This window comes from Dendronephthya gigantea, unplaced genomic scaffold, assembly GCF_004324835.1.
Source record: "Dendronephthya gigantea isolate DGI-Jeju-01 unplaced genomic scaffold, DenGig_1.0 000000F, whole genome shotgun sequence".
Lineage (NCBI taxonomy): Eukaryota > Metazoa > Cnidaria > Anthozoa > Malacalcyonacea > Nephtheidae > Dendronephthya > Dendronephthya gigantea.
Genome location: NW_021163010.1, coordinates 7,235,169 through 7,255,390, shown reverse-complemented (window position 1 = coordinate 7,255,390; position 20,222 = coordinate 7,235,169). Strand labels below are relative to the sequence as shown.

Below are 20,222 nucleotides of genomic sequence, written 5' to 3'. Positions count from 1 at the left end.
CATTTTAGCGTTTTCGAATCGTTTTTCTCTCTATGTGTGGACGCAGTAAAAGATTTTAGCAGAGAAGTATTTTTGCGTTTTCAAATTCTTTCCGGCAACATCAGTATTCGACGTTTTCAATTGGTGGCCGACTCGTGAAATTCTTCTTAATCAAACATCGATGCAGGGTAAGAAATTATAAAATCGATCAACGTACGAGTAATTGCGCTGCATAGGAGCTCGTTCAAGGCTGTCTTTTTAGATTCATAGACAGATTTATAGAAATTTGGGTGATATATATACACACAGAACGTGCTAAAGGTTTAGACAAGGGCAAATGGAATTCAAACTGCGTCTCAAATTACCTTTTTCACACTAAAAACTAATTCTGTACTAAACCCAATTACCATAAATATATTAGCCAAAACAGCGAGAACAACCGGCCAATGTGTGCACTATAAATAAGATTAGAGAGCTTAGCTTTCAAGAATGATCATTATTCAATCCACAAAAAATCAAAATTCTTGCCCAGACATATTTCATCAAAATCGTCAGATAAAATCCGATTTACGTCCCCTAAGAAAAGAATGTTACAGGCATAAGCATTAAGCGCTTTTGCCAAAAACACCCCGCCAGCTTGCTGAATCGCCGCCTGCTACATAACGGTTTCAAAACTTGATATGCCCTTTTCGTTCTTGATATTTAAATTAATAGATTCTGGAGTTTCTTTAGGATTATATAAGAGCCACGAAAACACTAAACACGTCGAGGATAGACCTAAAATGATAATGCAAAATTTTTACTTTCTATCTGCTATAATAATATGATATTGAATATGAATATAAGGAAATACAAGGAGGTTGGTTTTAGTTTTTTTAAGAGTTTTCTACTAGAAACGTTCCAAACAGTTTTTACAACTCTTATATGTAATATTAGTATAAGCGACCCAGAACTGTCTTACAGTACTAGTATATGCAGTAGATTATAGGAAATCTTGCAATCAGTAGCAAGAGACATGGAGACAATTTTCACGTGCGGTAAGACTATAGTCATGACAAGACAGGACGGTCAGTAATAATTTCATGTCCGGCAGAATCAACGAATATAATAATATTGATTCTAATCCTTTTGTATAAGCCGTTGGGTCAGGTTTAGGATTAAAAGTTATATTCGTGGATTCTGGATATGAAATTATTACCATCATGATGACGGAGGAGGGGTTTTTTTTCTTACACCGCTTGGCACTGCAACACGGTTGGTCGCATAGTCAAGGTCGCTGATACTGGTGTTATAATATTTCTTACCAATTGATATTGCTCCAAAAATACATATATTTCTTCCAGCAAGATCAACATCGTAATCAAAACATCTTCCTGTCTTTCCACAAAGATCTTGCCACAATCGGCAGCAAAGGTCCAATAGATGACCAAAAATTATTGGACCCGGAATTAGGCCGATTGTCTTCAGCATAACATATTGTATTCCCATTGAAAAAGCCCTTTTGTTGTCCGGAACGCATCTGCAAGAAAGTGCATATTAAGTAAATTATTATATATACTATTTAGTTCTGTCAAATGTAAAATATTATACTATCTAGAAAGTTTAAATTTTTTGTATAATGAAACAGAAAGGTGACAAGGCCACCAGCAAGTGTTTTAAAATTTTTAGACGATAAAAATAGGTCATGTGTATTTATCGTCTGAAATATACTGTCTAGTTTCAGACGATAAATATGCTAAATATGTACACATAGAATGCAATTTCATGATTTTTCTAATGGCTGCTTGTTTTTATTATCAATACAGTTGCGAAGACACACAAGGAAGTCGCTCCTTTTCTTCGCCAATCCAGAAATAATAAACACTTCAGTTTAATTGACAGTTGCAATAAGAGTTGACACAGATGAAGTCGTCTTTCGCGAGCGTGAGAACGCACCCCTCCCTCGCATGCAGGTTAGGAAAATTTTGTTAAGGAGAGTCGTCCCCCAATTTATCCTTCCCTAAACACCTGCTTATAACAAATAGAATTTTGCTACTTTTATTGCATAACAGAATTAAGGAAACGAAGAAATATTTTTGTTCATCACTCCGCACACATTCTGCAGAAAGGCAAACTTGATCCTTACCTCAGAATGACAGTTTGCGATGGAACGGCGGCTGCAAATCTTAAAAGCATCGTGAAAGTGATGAGAAATAGAAAGATGGCCAGATTCTTACAATCACGATCGCAGTAACCTTGTCTTGCAGTATTTGTATTGGTAGCATCACCAGCAATGCAAGAGCAACTTCCAAACGTCTATTGCAACATAAAAATACAACAGATTACGAATGCTACCACAATTTTCGCCTATCTATCCTATTATAGCTTGGTCACTGATAATATCTCATTCGTTCCCCAAAAAGTCATGTCGCATCAGAGTTTAACCTAATTATCAAATTCAATAATATCTCGATTTCCTAACTTTTCTTACTGAAAACCTCAAGAATTAAACTATATGATTTACTCACTTTATTGCTATACTTTGCCGAGCAGCCAGCGTAGCATGGGTTGGCATAGACAATGTTGCAGAGCCACACACGGGTATGAATTGATCTATTTTGCAGCTACAGTCAAGGTTACACCGGGAATTAAGATCATTGTTGGTAGAACTTGTGTTCGCTTCAACACGGTACGCACTTATTCTAGAAAAAACATGGAATAAATAAAATTCGCGGACACTTTCATTTTTCATATATATATATTTCATATTTTCACATATACCGCGATAACAATATATTCTCTAATATTAATTCTCTAAAAACAAATCATAAATAAACGACAATTCAAATTTATACTAGGTGATTTTAGAAGAACGAACAAAATTGAAATCACCTCGAAAAAACTAAGCATGGGTATTTTTGTTTTTGTTTGGATTTTTCAGGCACTTTTAATGTAAAGTAAGCCGAAAACAAAACAGATATGCTATTTAAATCCAGAAGGCGAAATTTGTATGTTTTGAATCTCCCTAATATAGGCGGGGACTTGCTCTATTCCAAGTGATAATTATAGGTAGAATAAACAGTTATAGGGCTAATAGTAATACAGTGGGCAAATCGTGTGCAAGATCTGTGTTTAACAATTGCACTTAATTTTATTACCAAGTAAAAAAGCAGAGTTGGGTATACTAAATGTTATTGTGTGATTAAATTTTCCTTAATAAAATATTTTGTTTCATATTAGACTATTCTAATTAAGCTCATTAGTATTCTTTGTATAAAATTGCTCACCCTCATAAGGATTCTTTATATAAAGAATATAAATTTTAAGGGTGAGATGTTTTTATATATAAAGCATCGCTAATGAGGTTGATATAGTATTTGAGCGGTTCTAAAGCAGTGGACTCAAATAAGACTGGAACGCTCACTCTGTCGGACGTTTGAAGCCAAGATAGAGATCACTGAAGCCTTTCTCGTAGGTATGACCCAGGCCTCCACGCAGAAATTTCGTAAGTAAAATGGCGGTAATTTTTATTTCTCCTTTGAAATTTCCGTGCTAGAGGCCTGGATCATACCTATACAAGAAAGACTTCATAATTCGCTATCTTGGCTTTACTCATTAATACGGGAAAGTCAGAGAGTGAGCGTTCCAGTCTTATTTGAAGTTCCGTCACTGTTCTAAAGATCGAGTTTTTGAATCATATGTAGGCTACACAGTACACACAGCTTTATCCTGCACATGCTAAAATTATACGACCAGGGACCGCGAAGGGGGGGGGGGTTTGGGGGGTTTAGCCCCCCCAATAATTTTCTAAATACATGTGATTCCTTTATAGCGATTTTTATATGGCCATAATAATACGAATAAAAACTCCTTATAGTAAGTTGTGTAATCATAATTATGTGTTCACTATCCATGTCGGTGAAAAATGTTTTCATTGAAGTGTTTATAAGAAAAATATAAATAGATAAGTATGGACCCCCCGAGGGTTCACTCTTTCGGCTTCGCTAGCCCCCCCCCCCCAATCCAAAAACTGCTCCGCGGTCCCTGAAAATATTTGACATCATAACCAAAGCATGGTTATACTATTTAATGTTTGTATATGAGAGCCAAACATGCTGGAAACTTTACATAGGACGAACATTTGACCATTAAAACAGCGTGATTATCCATTTCAAAATATTTGACATCATAACCAAATTTTATTGTTTAATGTTTGTATATGAGCACCAAACATGCTGGAAACTTAACATAGGACGAGAATTTGAGGATTAAAACAGCGTGGTTATCCATATCAAAATATTTGACATCATAACCAAAGCATGGTTATACTGTTTAATGTTTGTATATGAGCACGAAACATGCTGGAAACTTCACATAGGACGAGAATTTGACGATTAAAACAGCGTGGTTATCATTCAAAATATTTGACATCATAACCAAAGCTTTATCGTTTAATGTTTGTATATGAGCGCCAAACATGCTGGAACTTTACATAGGACAAGCATTGACCATTAAAACAGCGTGGTTATCCATTCAAAATATTTGACATCATAACCAAAGTATGGTTATATTGTTTAATGTTTGTATATGAGCACCAAACATGCTGGAAACTTACATAGGACAAGCATTTGACCATAAAACAGCGTGGTTATCCATTCAAAATATTTGACATCAACCAAAGCATGGTTATACTATTTAATGTTTGTATATGAGCGCCAAACATGCTGGAGACTTTACATAGGACAAGCATTCGACCATTAAAACAGCGTGGTTATCCATTTCAAATATTTGACATCATAACCAAAATATGGTTATATTGTTTAATGTTTGTATATGAGCACCAAACATGCTGGAAACTTTACATAGGACAAGCATTTGACCATTAAAACAGCGTGGCTACCCATATCAAAATATTTGATATAGCTTTTATATAGCTTTTTGTATATATATATATTTACCTATCTGTATAGGAAGTTGAAACTCCTGCCATATTAACATTCCTACATCCTGGTATAAGTAGTGCGAACGGTGCTATCATACAGAATATCTGGGTGGTGGCCATAAAGAAGGCCGATTTTTTACAAACACTTTTCAATGGAAATTTTCGAACCACAAATGAGCCAAACAAAACACCCACTATATAATACAAAAAATATCATTAGTCATTAGAGATGCAAAGGCTGTCCAACGGAACACAAAGAGGCCTACCAACAAACTATAACAACACTTAATATTTATTATTATTATCCTGATTTTTGGTGTGTGCATGCATGCATTGTATGATTTTTTGGCAGAGGTATATACATATAAGCAACTATCTGCATGATATAAATTATTCAACGAAGGTTCTAGGAAGTAGTTTGATCAGACTATACCCCATGCAGCAATGGTCTTAATGTCAAAAAGGTGAACTCAAGTATAGAATTCAATCACATTACATTCATCTGGGGCTAATAAAAAAGTGAGTTATTGTTATTGTTATTATAATCTTTGTAATACTAGAGTCACTTCAACATCATAAACAGGTTAACAATATAGAAGTAGACGTTTGAAAGAACTGCCGGGAATACTAGACACAATGGCAAAACATATATCTTTACATACATTTAAACATTGTACATTACTATGGTTAGTGACAGTGATTGACAACTATATTATTATTGATCACCTTAACTTCAATAAGCGTGTTTAACATACCCACTGTTGTTGGGATGAATGTTGCTGATATCAGATATCCACTGCTCACAGAATCTAAATCAAATTTTAGTTGAAGTATTTTCCCCAAAAATGGAACCAAACCGCCCATAAAGGTGAATCCTACAGATACCCCAAGGGAATTGAACAGGAATGTCCAATTCAAAATTAGAGATTTTAACTCAGGGATGATTCCTTTCAGGTTTGCTTCTTTTCTTCTGTTTTCTTTTCGTAAATTTCCTTCGCGTATGTGTTTTTCACGTCTTTCTTTTGCCCCGGGTAAAGACCGTGGGAAACCCGATACAACAATTGCTAGGAACAAAAATAGTAAACCAAAGACGAGAAATCCTAACCACCATGCTCCTATCCAACGATGATCTTTTGGTGTAAGATTCAATCCATCTGGCTATATAATTACATCGGTCAAAATAAAATTACACTTATTTGTACGCTGTATATAAAGCATACAAAATTTGCAGGAATTGTTTTCATAAAGAAGAGATTTCTTGCATATATATAACATTGTTTTAAAAGTCATATCGCTGTCGTTGGCTCGTTGCCACTACAGTAACTTGAAAATAATAAGCTTCTGCCTATAACATATCGCTGACGTAACTACGAAATGATGAAAGTGAGGAGGGTCGTAAAAACACTGAGAATTCACGCAGAATCCTTTGTTAAATTTCCCTTTTCCCCGTCATTTCCAAAAGAGAAAATATCTATAGAGTTGCAGTAAGAAGTCCTTGTTTCAATTTACCTGTTGAATGTCAACGTAAACGCTAAGAAATTGCCCGGTTAGCAATACTCCAATTCCGGGTCCAATAAATGAGGAGAGGTACCAAAGACCAAGATACACAGGCATCTGCTTCGGTTCAACGTTTTCATCCAAATACGAAGGGACCAGTGAATACAATGGACAGATACCAGCACCGTGGATGAACTGTGCGATAACAAATATCATCATATAGTACCACATGGTTCCATTATCACCGTCACACGACTGCGATGAAGAGGTTTTATTGGATAATAAGCACATTCCAGTTTTACTTGGCTGAAAGTCAGGAACATGATATGGTCCAATCATGACATGAGGCAAAGTGAAGAAAAGTACTCCAAAGCCTATAGGTTGAAATGGAATAAAAGTTCAGCTGTAGTGAAATCAACTTGCGACGTTGCAACCAAACCTGCACGGTGGGCGCCAATGATCAATGTCGAAATTCTCGAACTGTACTGAAGATGTGAGCTTAAAGTAATAAAGGAAATATCGGTAAAACCTCTCCCTCGACTATTTTATTGATTTAAATAGTATAAGCTACAAGGCTCTTAGCATTAAAGCCCATCTTGACCAATTATATAGACAATGGTTTACACGGTAGGGACCTTAAGATGCACCAAATCTACGACGCGGACGTGACATGAAATCGGCCGCAGAATTGTTAGAAAACCAGTTTTCATTAGTTTTACATACAGCTCTGACCTTGTTTACGAAAAGGATTCCATGATTTTTATTCCTGTTGTTGTGGAAATGAAGACAGTACTACTTCACGTCCGCGTCGTAGATTTGGTGGATCTTAAGGTCCCTAGTATCGAACCTGCAACACCCGCTCCACCGCTCACCCACTTTATTTTGTTGCCATAGTCTCCATAGAAACTGATGAAAGCAACGAAAAGAAGGGCGGCGACGTCATTGGCAGCTGCAATAATCCCCAGTTCTTTACTCGATAAACTGAATCTCTTCTCAATACTTGGTAGGATAAGCACGGGCAAACCGTTCATAGATATGCCTAAAGAGTAAAAGGAGTGTTAATTTCTCTACATCATACATTTTGTAAAACCTTTGCGGGTCGCCATTAAGCAAAACCAATGCGCAGAACGGATTTGACTTCCACTTTCATATTTCTGTTATACATAGTACAGTGCATGGTCCCTCGCTAACTCGAACTCCCAAGGGGAAAGAAAAATTGTTCGAGTTACCGGGGGTTCGAGTTAACCGGAGTTGGTGTCAGATTACGTTTATTATATAAGTAATACAATAAGATATAAAATCCAATCGAATCATTCTTTAAGGGATACCAGGCCTCTCAATATGAATGGTCAGCGAGAGTGGACGACGTTTTAAAATTAAAAAGATCGAAAGAATACAAAGGAACTAAAAAAGTTAGATCAATAACCACCACACAAAATCTTTTAAAATTTATAAACATTTATATACAATTATACACTGATTAACTTGTTGTTATTTTGATAGTTTCCAGTTGTCAAAATTCTATCTTCTCACATTTTAAAGTTTGCTGATCTATGATTCGAAACCAAAGTTCGAGTTAACCGGATATATTTGACCAAGGGGAAACAAAATTTGTTCGAATTAGCGAGGAGTTCGAGTTAAGCGAGTTCGAGTTAAGCGGAGTAAATTACTATAAAAACACTATCAAATTCAAGGGGAATTGGATTTAGTTCGAGTTAGCGAGGAGTTCGAGTTAAGCGAGTTCGAGTTAGCGGGGGACTACTGTATATACATGTTGCGCGTATATGTCTACAACATTGTATTTGGATCGATGACCAGCGGTTTGTCAGTAATTTGAGTAGTTTTTTGATTGACAATTGAACGGAGATATTTTAGAGTGAGAGTCCACATGTAGAGCACGTTTGAAGGAAGAAAGCTGATTTGTTCTGTGTCTGTTATATGCTAACCGGTGAATGTTTGTAATTTGAAAGATATTTAGAGCGCGAAAATCCGGCAAGAAGTAAGTTTAGATAAATATTTATGTTTGATTTACATATGATTTTCATAACATGCGAACGGAAATATTAGCACGTAATTCATTTTATACTTGATTATAATCCTTTATTTCTTATTGTATATAGATCGAATAATTTCATTACCAACTTCAATTTCAGTAAAATCATACAAATTATACGATGCCGTGTACTGCGTTCTGTGGCTGAAACACCAGTATTGATAGTATTGTGTCTTAAGTGTCACATGACACTAATTACATCTTCAACGTGCTATAACTGCTATTGAGATTATTACATTTTTGTATAATGAAGACATTCTTCCCGTATACGTGTGTAGCCATTGTTTAGGTGCATCCGTAATGGCCAAACTTACGCAAACGATGGGGTTCAACTAAGTGGATGGCATGCAGTGACCAGTGGTGGTAACGATTATTCAAGGTTAGTTAGGTTACTGATCTAAACATTTGCACTTACTCACTAGGGTGTAGTGTTTCACAATGTATCATTATGTTCTTCATGATTTGTAGATCACGTTTAGATTCCACTAGGAGTGAATCAGAAATCTATTATCATATTGTTTGGGCCATCTAGGAAGTGTCGACATCAGTATAAGAACAAATCTAGACTCAGAAAGCAATAGGCATAACAGTCCGTATTATTACCAATTACTATGCTATGCAAGTGTATAAAAAAATGGTAACCTAATTTTAGCACGCTTTTATGGGAAAATTACTTTTAAAACAAGTGTAAGTTTTTGATATTATGATAGAAGCTTTTCGCTGTCGAATGATATTTTTTTGTACCGTATGGAAAACAAAATAAGCAAATTATGACCTGGATCATGATGAAAATCGCATATTCTGAATATATCAGAAGATTTTTTTTCTCGATTTGTTACAAAAAGCAAAAAGCAAAAAGCCTGATCTATCTTACCATCACAAATTGCGCTTGCATGCTAATCAAGTAAAAAAGATTTTTCTTATAAATATATATAGATTTGTGCGTAGTAAACTCAACACCAATTAAATAGCAGAGCTTGCAAAGAAATGAATCAACAAATTACGATGTTAAATTTTAATTCGCTACACTGTCTTTCACGTGAACATGATTTTGCTCCAAAATAAATTTGGAGTTGCAAAAAAGGTAATAATATAGACAAAAATGTTCTCCGTGTTTACCTTACTTACCCTTGACGCAGTTGACAGGCATATTCACACCTAAGTGCATTTCAATATTTTATATGTTAAGAATGTACATTCACATTCATAATACAGTAAATCAAATCCGACAATATTTCGTATGCTTTTGGCTCATAACTCCGAAACAAAAAAGAGCCACCATAAACTATATATCAAAATGAATATTTTAAAACATATTTTATCGAAAAAGCAAAAAAAATTCATGTCATAGACACTTTAATGCTTTGGATAAATAAATATAGTATATAGTTGGCACCCGGCTCACTAACTCGAACTAAATCCAATTCTCCTTGGTTTTGGTAATGTTAATTCTTTATAGTAATTTACTCCGCTAATTCGAATAAATTTTGTTTTCCGACTTTTCTTGGTCGAATATATCCGGACAAAACTTTAAAATGTGAGAAGATAACATTTTTGACAACTGGAAACTATCGAAACACACAACAATCAATCGGTATAATTGTATAATGGATTATAAATTTTAAAAGATTATCTGTAGAGCCTCGCGATCGTTACTGATCTGGCCTTTTTGTTTCTTTTTGTAACATCTCTACTCTAGCTACATATTAACTTCAGTTAACTTTATTTTCCAGGAGCCGGTTGCATAAAAACGTAGTTAACTTTTAACCATATTGTTAGTGACAGAATTGACCAATCAGAGTAATTCATTTCTGAGTTAACTACGATTTAACTATGCGCAAAATGCAGTTAAGAGGTTTATACAGGGTGTCTAAAAAAAACGCAACCATGCACTTAAATATGCAAAACATTAATACAGCTCTAAAGCGCGATAGATAAGCACCTCTGAGCATTGAAAATGGCTCATGCATAATCCTTCATTTAAAATGCTAAAGGCATTTTAGCTGAACTATGGTGCAAACCCGAACAATATAAATATTCTTGCATATTTAAGTGGTTGCGTTTTTTTTGAGACACCCTGTACAACCGGCCCCAGTTAACCTTTACGTTGTAGCTGCTTTAATCGGTATTTCATTATAATATAAAGCAGGATTTTTTAGCAAATAAACGCATGAATTAACTGCGGCAATCCAGTTCACGTAAATACATATAAACGTAATCTGACACCAACCCAGGTTAACTCGAGTTTAATTGGGGGGTGTTATTCATATATTCATGTTTATATACCATAGGAAAAGCTATATACAAAAGAAATCATTCGGGCATATGACGAATATATGAATATGCACCCCCCCCCCCAATTAAGCTTCTAGCTACGGCCCTGACGATAAATTTGACTTACCTGCGCCTAACGTATATAATATGATAACCACGAGAAAGCATTTTGGATTGGCAAGAAAATTTAGACATCTTGGTCTAAACCTCCCCCAACCAAATTTCGACGTTATTCTATGATGACTTGGTAGTTGTTCGGCAGGCAAATGGTTTTGCTCTCCTTGTATATCATGATCAAGATGACTGCCGTTTAACTCCATGGTAGACGAGCTTTTTAAAGATCAGGAAACTATTCTAAAAGGGTACTTTATATTAGGGCGACACAGTATTAGTTGTTTCAGGCCAGTGAATCATACATATCAGGCATACGAAAATTACAACATATGGTACTGCTTAATAAATAACAAATTACATTCCATACGTCAGAGGTGAATTGCACCGAGAAAGTTGGATGCTACAATAGCTCATAGCTTGAGTAGATCAAATACAAACGGCTGAGCAAGGGGGGGGGCAGAATTTATAAACACGCGACACCGAGTCTCGTTGTCTTGTTCCACGTCCTCACAATATGGACAGAAAGCAGTCTAAAAGCATATTGTCAGTGTTCGGCTTACCAGTCTCGTTTCTAGGCCTTCCCTGTAACCTAGTCCCTTATTAATATTTTGATCAGTAGATTTCCAGCGTTTAATCCCAGACTCGCGAGTGGCTGCTATTTACTTATGGAGCGGTTTGTTATATAATGTTAAACTGAAACAACTGAACACCTTGACTCAGGATGTGGGAAAACAAGGCAGAATACTCAGGTGATATTTCCACTCTGTTTGAAAGTCATTGTCAAACTTGAAAAACGGTCCTTTGACAATTATGTTGAAATAGGCAGAACAAAATATATGAATATGCACCTCCCCTATAATTATCGCTCTAGTTACGGCTCTGGTTGCCACACAGATACTGCCAGACGGAATATAATACTCTTTCTTGCTCTGCGCACATTGCTGAAATAATCTAACGAATTGATCATTCTTAGCGACCAACGATGCCAACGCTAGGAAATATGCATGGAATATACTTCAGGATAACGAGTTTGCCACAGTAATCTAATGATGGATCAACAATGCGCGGAAATTCGAACAAACCGGGCAATATAACAACGTGCCAATGCGCCAACAAGTTCTACGTTCACGTTCGTCGGCGAACATGGCAACCTCGCAAGGTTGCGAACATAGCTGAAGCAACTTATAGATTACAATCGAATTTTATACCAAAGGCGCAGCACCATGCGTACCCTTAAGAAAAGCATGCACCAAATGAAATGAGATATACTGTACAGCTCAGGCCACACAGCTATTCTCATCACAACATATTTTATATTAGCCGAATTACAAAGTTTTAAACCTATTATAATTATGTATAATTGCGTTCAAAATAGAAAGCAAGTAAAATATAAACAATAGGTTGAGGCTGTTGAACCAAGGAACAATAGACACAATAGGGCTAAGCAGCCTTTGTTAATCGTCACTATAGGTTGAGCTAAAAAGCCTCCGTACAATCGTCCCAACACTTTCACAGCCTATTCGTCAGGCTGATCTCTCTACACGTGCTGCATGGTCGTAATCTCGTTCCTTTGGTGTTACCCATTTTAAAGGTAAATCCTGTTGGAACGAGTCTATTAACTAATTACCTAACTATAGCTTACTAACTAATTACTTATTTTACTTACTCTAGGTTGTGCAGGTGCTCCTAAAAGTACTGTCGAGTGTGTATTGACACGACGAACCTGCAGCCTGCTTGGTTTTAAGATAAATGATATATTGGCTTGGGCTTCGGTTAAAAGTATGTAGACGTTACAGGTACCGATGTTAAAACAAGTACGATTCTAATTTCTAATGCCTTGTTTCCGGCATTAAGTCATGCATTTAAGTGTGAATTTGAATATCTCAAGGTGCAGTGAACAGCGCACATGACCGATTTAAACACAGAAAAAAATGCAAATTTACAAGCGGACTATTTCTCATCGGGCCAATGACTCGTTCACTCGTTATTATTAAATGGCAACCAGCTAAGCTAAGTCTTTACTTAGGCTGTCATGCTTGAAATAGAAAATAATCAGTACTATAATTTCGAATAACTGAAAATTATATTTACCCATGCATTTCTTTGGCAAAAATAAATTATTTATCTGAAGTCATTCGCTGTCATATACCGTATTAACTATTAATCCCTATTCAATTTGTCCGACACTGACTTTTTTATTTTTTACACGCGCCCGCGTTCCTTACTTGTCCGCGGTCTCGTGTATTTCCGTTTATTAGAGTGATAGTATAATATTAATGCGTACGTACACCGGTAAATTGCTTGCACATCGTTATACACATTGAGAGCCTGTTTACATGGAGCGAGTTATCCCGGCTAGGCGAGGTGAAAACTGCATATAATGAACGACTAATCAGGTTAAGCTTTTGATGTGATACGCTTTTTATCTCGCCTAGCCGCAGGATAACTCACTCCGTGTAAACAGGCCCAAATGGTCAACAAAAGTTTATTCATTTATAATGTCGTTTTCAATTCAGACATTGAAGTGCAAAAACTTTGTCGTAAATGAAAATACACTTAAGTATTTTATTTTCGGGTAATTTGGGAAATTGAAAAATATATATCGACCCTCGACCGAAGTTTATATTCAATACCTGTTCGAGCTCAATTGCGATAGGAACATTAAACTTCTGTCGATTTTTTCAACCGTTCTAAAATTGCTCGAAAAGCGATAAAATTTCAGCTTGGAGGCAACAATTATTAAAGAGAATCTTCGATTTAGGAATACTAACTGATTTGATCAAAGTGGTAGCAAATACCGGGCGATTTTGAAGCGATTGAAAAAAACACTATCCGATGGATAGCGCTATCCGGCTTTCATACAACCGGCCCCTGGCTTATCAAATTTCAGTGCATAGAAGTTTGCGACATGGACGGCAAGCAATATCCCGGGCGTACATGCAGTAAACGAAATTGTATGCTCCGGCGTTAAAGCGACATCTATAGAAAAAAATGGCTAACAATCACTGGTATGTTAAATTTTTTAAATTTGATGTTCAAGTTATGCTTCAATTAGCTGTGATCGTATTTTGTTGTGAAAAGTTGTTTTGATACGCGGATATTCGAAGTGGGATTTTATTTACAACATAACTGGTTCTTGTCTTCTTGATAAACTTTATCGTGGTGCAGCGATTTCATACGAGCAACTGTGGTGATGTTATAGACTTTGCTATTAAAGTACGGGGGAACACAGTTAATAGAATATACATGGTTTGGAAATAAAAGTACAATACAACCATTAACTATGTTATTGTCCAGGTTTATGCAAAAATGGTTCCTTTCTCGTCACGTGTCTATTGTATTTTAGCCCAACTTACCAATGGCATTCATCTTGCTAAGCTCCTCTATGTTGACTGGAAAAATATGTGAATTATATAAGATTGCTATTGTTTTATCTGTGCAAAATACAATAGACATGAGATGAGAAAGGAACTTTTTTTGCATAAATCTGCCTCAACATATAGTTAATGAGTTGTATTGTAGTTTTATGTGGTCCGGCTCCAAACCATGTGGAGGAAATTAATCACGATGTCTCTGCTGAACACGAAAACCGAGATCGTGTTGGTAAGAGAAACGTTTAATCAAGATAATATGGATATAATATAACAAATATAGCAATATACCTAAAAATATAATGATTTAGGAGTGTTCCATGTGACAAGTTCGCCGGTTTGATTTCATGCCGCTTTGTTGTGTAACCTGATCAATTATATCAATATACTGATATCACAATCTTCATATGCTCAATATATTATGGTTATAAAACTAGCGAAAAATGCACTAGAATGAATAAACCTTCTCATTCAGGACTCGTTAGATTGTTTGATAATTGGTTTAGGAAACTGCGCAACAATATCTTCGAGCCAATTGAGCGGGTTTTGGAAGTTTTGTTTTGGAAGTTCAGTTGAGATTCGGTCGTATACTCATTTTATCAAAGCTCATATTGTCGTAAGATATACTCGACATAGCATCAAATGTGGTATAAGTGTATAACAACTGCCTAAAATAGACAAAACACTTCTCGACGTTTGGACCTGAGGGCATAACTCTCCAGACGAAGGCCCTTAGGTCGAAACGTCGAGAAGTGTTTTGTCTATGTTAGGCCGTTGTTATACCACATTTAATGCTAAGTTGTTTGAAGACGCTGCCACGCTGCTCCCTGGTTATATTGGAACGAATACACTGTAAATTCAAAAGAGTCGTTTTGACCAGGGCGAGTCATTTCAACACCTTTATTCAAAAGGTCATTTTTACTCCTCTAATGTGTCGTTTCGACTCTAATAGTCGTTTTAACTCCGACATTGGGTTAAAATGACAATTCGGAGGACTCGTTTAGTTCCTTTGAAGGGTCACAAGACTCTCGCAAGAGTCAATAGACTCTTAAGTAGAGTTCACATGGAGTCATGTGACTCGTTTTTGGAGCCATATGACTCTTTGTTGGAGTGGTGGAACTCTTTCTTAGAGTCATTCTGGCTTTTATAACAGCCACTTATATACAAAACAAATAATTTGCATGTTTAAAATATTAAATTGAAGTCATTAGGCATGTTACATGTATTACAAATCCTTTGTATTTGAAGCAAATAACCAGTCAACACATTAAAAAAATACTCAATTATTATGACACAAATAACTTGATATTAGTTGTTATCGTTTCTTCATGTATCGAGAAAGTCTTATAAATTTGTTAAGTTGCTTATATGTGTATGTTTGTGTCTGTCTATTTGTTGTGGAAGACATATCTCTGTGTGGTGATTCCAGCCACTGCATGTGTGTAGTTCATTTGTAGTTTATGTGTAGTTCATTCTAACTTTTTAACATGGCAAATTTATAAAATAAAATAAATATAAAAAAATATATTACGCTGCATGTATATAGGTTTTATATCTCTTGAAAATGTCAGCTGGAACAGGATATGCACACATAAAAATATATTATACATAAATCCATTTTAATAGTTCTGACTCATGCTGGTAAGTATATGCTGATATCAAAAATGACAAATAATCAACAAACGTTCTGATTGGCTAAGACAGAAAGTTTGAATTTCAATGAGAACGTCAGCAATTTAACTGTCATTTCGTAAACCTTAAACCTTTTTGTAAAAGCGTTTCATAAACTTTGTGCAAAGTAAAACGGGAAGAAACAAGATATATGAAGCATGACAGATACCAAAGATGAACAGGGATACAATCAAGACCGAAAGCCGTGTAAGAGAAATAATTCATAATCTGCATGCAAGCTTAATTATAAGTGTTTTCAAAGGGTGCGTGTTTACTTTGTTTCTTTCGTATTTGCTTCGCAATAAGGATGAGCTGTATTGTATAATTTTCAGCTTTGTATGCCGTTTATTTGTTTAATTTTCAGCTTTTTATGCAAACGGATAAACCTGCAAAAGGCTATTACACCTTTGCTATAACTTCAAAAAGTGTTTTTGAAAGTGTAATTTGAATTTTGATATAAAAAATACACACTATGAAGTATAAAACGTTTAGCCGTCGACTATAATTACAGAATAAATAACATTTGAGGCTTTTTCTTTGTCTCTGAAGTTTTGTACTGTTTTAATCGTTTGAAAATTCGATTTTAAACCATTACTTAATTAGTTGCTGCTAACATATGGCCATTTACCATATTTTAATTTTAAAAATGTATACCCAACCCATTTTTTAAAGACACCGGACATTTGACAGATGGCCTGTTGGCCGATATTTTAAAGCCTGCATGCTTATATATAGATATTTATTATATATAATTTCTCTTCAAAGAAACATATTTGCGGGATGCATGTATGGTATGCTGTAATACTCACTGCATATACCCAAACTCTGCTTTTGTATTATATGCAAGCTTCATGAAACTAATATTGGTGTACAGTACTATAGTAAAATTGATGCCACAGAATAGTCGTAATGACCTCAAATAAGAGTAAAATCGATGTCAAAGAGGAGTGGAAATGACTCCAAATAAGAGCAAAAACGATGCTAAAGAAGAGTTCAAATGACCCCAAATAACAGTACATTGATGCCAAGGAAGAGTTGAAATGACTCCAAATGAGAGTAAAATCGATGCTAAAGAAGAGTCGAATGACTCCAAATAAGAGTAATATTGATGCCACAGAATAGTCGTAATGACCCCAAATAAGAGTAAAATCGATGACAAAAAGGAGTCGTAATGACCCCAAATAAGAGTAAAATCGATGCTAAAGAAGAGTCGAATGACTCCAAATAAGAGTAATATTGATGCCACAGAATAGTCGTAATGACCCCAAAGAAGAGTAAAATCGATGACAAAAAGGAGTCGAAATGACTCCAAATAAGAGTAAAATTGATGCCAAAGGAGAGTCAAAAATCAAAATGACTCTTTTAAAACGACACTTTTGAGGAGTTAATTTGCATTTTAACTGTTGCAAGAGTCATTTTGAAACGACTCCATGGGTAGTCAAAATGACTCTAGTTAAAGGGTTAAAATGACTCTTTACAGGTGTCAACCCAAAATGAGTCAAAATGACTCTCTTCAAGGAGTCGTCCTGGGGTCAAGAAAACGACTCCTTTGAAGGAGTCAAAATGACTCTTTTGAATTAACAGTGTATACTCGACATATATATTATCGCAAAACTTGTCAAGAAAAATTTCGTTAATTCCCAAATTTTTCGCGTATGCACACGAGCAAATAAAACTTGGCAAGGAAAACCTGCTCACCATACACACGAGCAAGTGAACTGTTCTAGAAAACGTGTGAAGGAAAACATGTCCGTCTGTACGGGGCTTAAGAAGTTGTGTGTTTTGAAATATGACTCTTGCTCTTTTAAGATATGACACACGAGGCATCTAATACGGTGTTTTTTAGCGGAATCTTTCCTAGGCATAGCGATGAACTCTAACATGAGCCAAAATAATCGAAATTCCGATCTGCCGATTTGAAAAATTTTCTCAATCTGGACTTTTATTGTGATTTGAAAAATCCTAGATCCGCCCTCACTCACTCACTCGTTCAGTGCACAGAAAAATAATGCTCATAACTGAAATGTTTCTTTCAAGGTTATAGTTCTTCAAGCAGAACATGCTGTACGATTTTAATACAATATAGTCCATACAAATTCAATGAATTACAGTTTAGATGCTAAAACATCGACCTTCTATGGCCTATTAATTAATTTAAACTATATCCTAATTTGATCGCCAATTAAAACAACGAAATCGATTATCCAATCATCTAAACATGCAATTATATGAAAATATTAATTTAGAGACAAAAAAATCGTGATTGCATGACTATTTACTAAATTATCTTCATTTCTCTTGGAATGAACTTCATTAGGACAACTCCGTCTGGTTTCATAATCCCTGCATGTACAGTTGGATTAGCCTCGGTTTCCCCCGCGTATTCCAAACGATAACGGAGTAGTATTTTGCTTACCAGAGTATAGATAGTTGACACGGCCATTCTTCGTCCAACGCACATTCTCACTCCATAACCGAATGGTAATGTGGTAAACGGATGAAATTCTTTCTTCTCCCCAGTTTCATCACGCAGCCATCGCTCGGGCACGAACTGCTTCGCGTCTTGCCCATAATAACGCTCGTCGAGGGACAGCAAATATTCGTGCAAGAAAACATTCACACCAGCTGGGATGTTGTAACCGAGAACCTCGAGGTCTTTAGGAAACACGCGAGGAACAATATAACCTGCGACTGGATACATGCGTTGCGACTCCTTCAAAGCTGCTTTGAGAAGCGACGGGACATTGTTCGCTGATACTTCTGCGTTTGGACCAACGGCAGATGCAATTTCTTGATAAACTTTATCCTGGAAGTCTGGATTCCGGGACAGTTCGTACAAGAGCCAGAGACTTGTAATGCTTGTTGTATCAACGCCGGCGGCTAACAATCCTGCCATGGCCGCCAAACTCTTCGGCGTATTCATACCGTTTTCAACAAGATACTCAAACACTGATTGATTGTTGCTAAACTCTTTTTCGCGCTCCTGCTGCTTCGTTGCAAATACCTCGTCTATAATGTCCATACCCAGTGTATGGATTGTGGCAAGATTTTTCTTCAACCGATAGTACGGCGGAGTTCTGATATACTTGTTTAAAGGAAACGTGTAAAAGAGCATCCCAATATTGTATATCATATCCAGAGCTGCGTTTACAAACGCGACGGCTGCAGGTTCTGGCGGATGGTTGTAGAAACCAAGACGCCGATTGAACAGAAACGAAGAAAACGATTCCACCATGAAATACGTTAACTCCTCGTGAATATTGTCTACTACGCCGTCAGACTTTCTAAGTTGATCTAATCGCTTCGTGAAGTCATTCGCTACAGTATTTAGGATTGGAAATGTTTCCATGATTTCCTTTGGGCGCATCAACTTTGGCGATATTCTCGATCTGTCCTGATGCCATATTTCGTAGTCGTTTGATGCAAACCCAAGGCCGTTGTCGCCCTCAATGATTTCAGCGAGGGCATCGAAACCGGGCCGCATCTGAAATTTTTTTTCACTGCTTAAAACCTTCTGTATCGCATCAGCGTCGCAAATATTCACATTTTGTTCGCTTAGTAGTTTTTCGCTGTATATCGGACCAAATCTTTCAAAGCGCTTTGCCGCAACTTCAAGAATCGCACCTTTGTTCGACACGTAGTCGGGAATATTTTGAAATGTTCCCCTGGGGCCTGGAATATCAGCAAACGGCAACACTTTATTGTCGGTTGACGACGTGGAAAAGGATGGTAAACGCTTTTCTTTAATAGTCAACGACCGAGATAATCTGAAGGATCGTCTGAAGTGGAAATTGCGTGTAAAGGATGAATGTAGCAATGCCATTATTAAACTGCTCAACACAGCTCGCGGAATATCCTATCTTGGGAATAATAAGGTTCGTTAATATCGCCTGCTTAATAACATGCACGTTAAGACATATAACTCCTCATTATTAAGGCTTAGACACTTTTGAAATGACGTACATTACAGCGTAAGAAGATTATAACAAGAAATTTTTGGCACGATGATTGCCGCATCTGTACTCAATTTGCAATTATTCATACATAATGTCATCAACTTTTATTGCGAAAATCATGAATAATTAATAAGGTTTATACCCAACCAAATTTCGTTAATTAGGTCACATGTACACCCTGTATAACTCCTCATTCTTGAGGCATTAGAAACTTTTAAAATGACGTACGTTACAGCGTAAGAAGATTATAACAAGAAATTTTTGACACGATGAATGCCGCATCTATACTCGATTTGCATTTATTCATACATAATGCCTTCAACTTTTATTGCGAAAATCGTTTAAAAAGGTTTATAACCAACCAAATTTCGTGAATTAGGTCACAT

At 36.2% G+C, this 20,222-nt stretch overlaps 2 protein-coding genes and 1 long non-coding RNA gene across 3 annotated transcripts; all 3 read right to left on the bottom strand.

The window, feature by feature from the left end:
• Positions 1-1,371: 1,371 nt before the first annotated feature.
• LOC114523189 lies at positions 1,372-2,544 on the bottom strand. Its single transcript, XR_003686987.1, has 3 exons — positions 2,487-2,544; positions 2,105-2,274; positions 1,372-1,498 (listed from the first exon to the last, which is right to left on the bottom strand). It is a non-coding gene; the product is annotated as an uncharacterized LOC114523189 (long non-coding RNA).
• Positions 2,545-5,587: 3,043 nt separating this feature from the next.
• Positions 5,588-7,503, bottom strand: LOC114521432 (solute carrier organic anion transporter family member 4A1-like). The gene is made up of 4 exons (XM_028541889.1): positions 7,488-7,503; positions 7,245-7,436; positions 6,410-6,771; positions 5,588-6,058 (listed from the first exon to the last, which is right to left on the bottom strand). The coding sequence occupies exons 1-4, from the start codon at positions 7,501-7,503 to the stop codon at positions 5,588-5,590; spliced, it is 1,041 nt and encodes a 346-aa protein (XP_028397690.1).
• A 10,293-nt stretch (positions 7,504-17,796) lies between these two features.
• LOC114523169 (cytochrome P450 27C1-like) lies at positions 17,797-20,208 on the bottom strand. The gene has a single exon (XM_028544035.1). The coding sequence runs from the start codon at positions 19,701-19,703 to the stop codon at positions 18,159-18,161; it is 1,545 nt and encodes a 514-aa protein (XP_028399836.1). The 5' UTR covers positions 19,704-20,208; the 3' UTR covers positions 17,797-18,158.
• Positions 20,209-20,222: the final 14 nt, after the last annotated feature.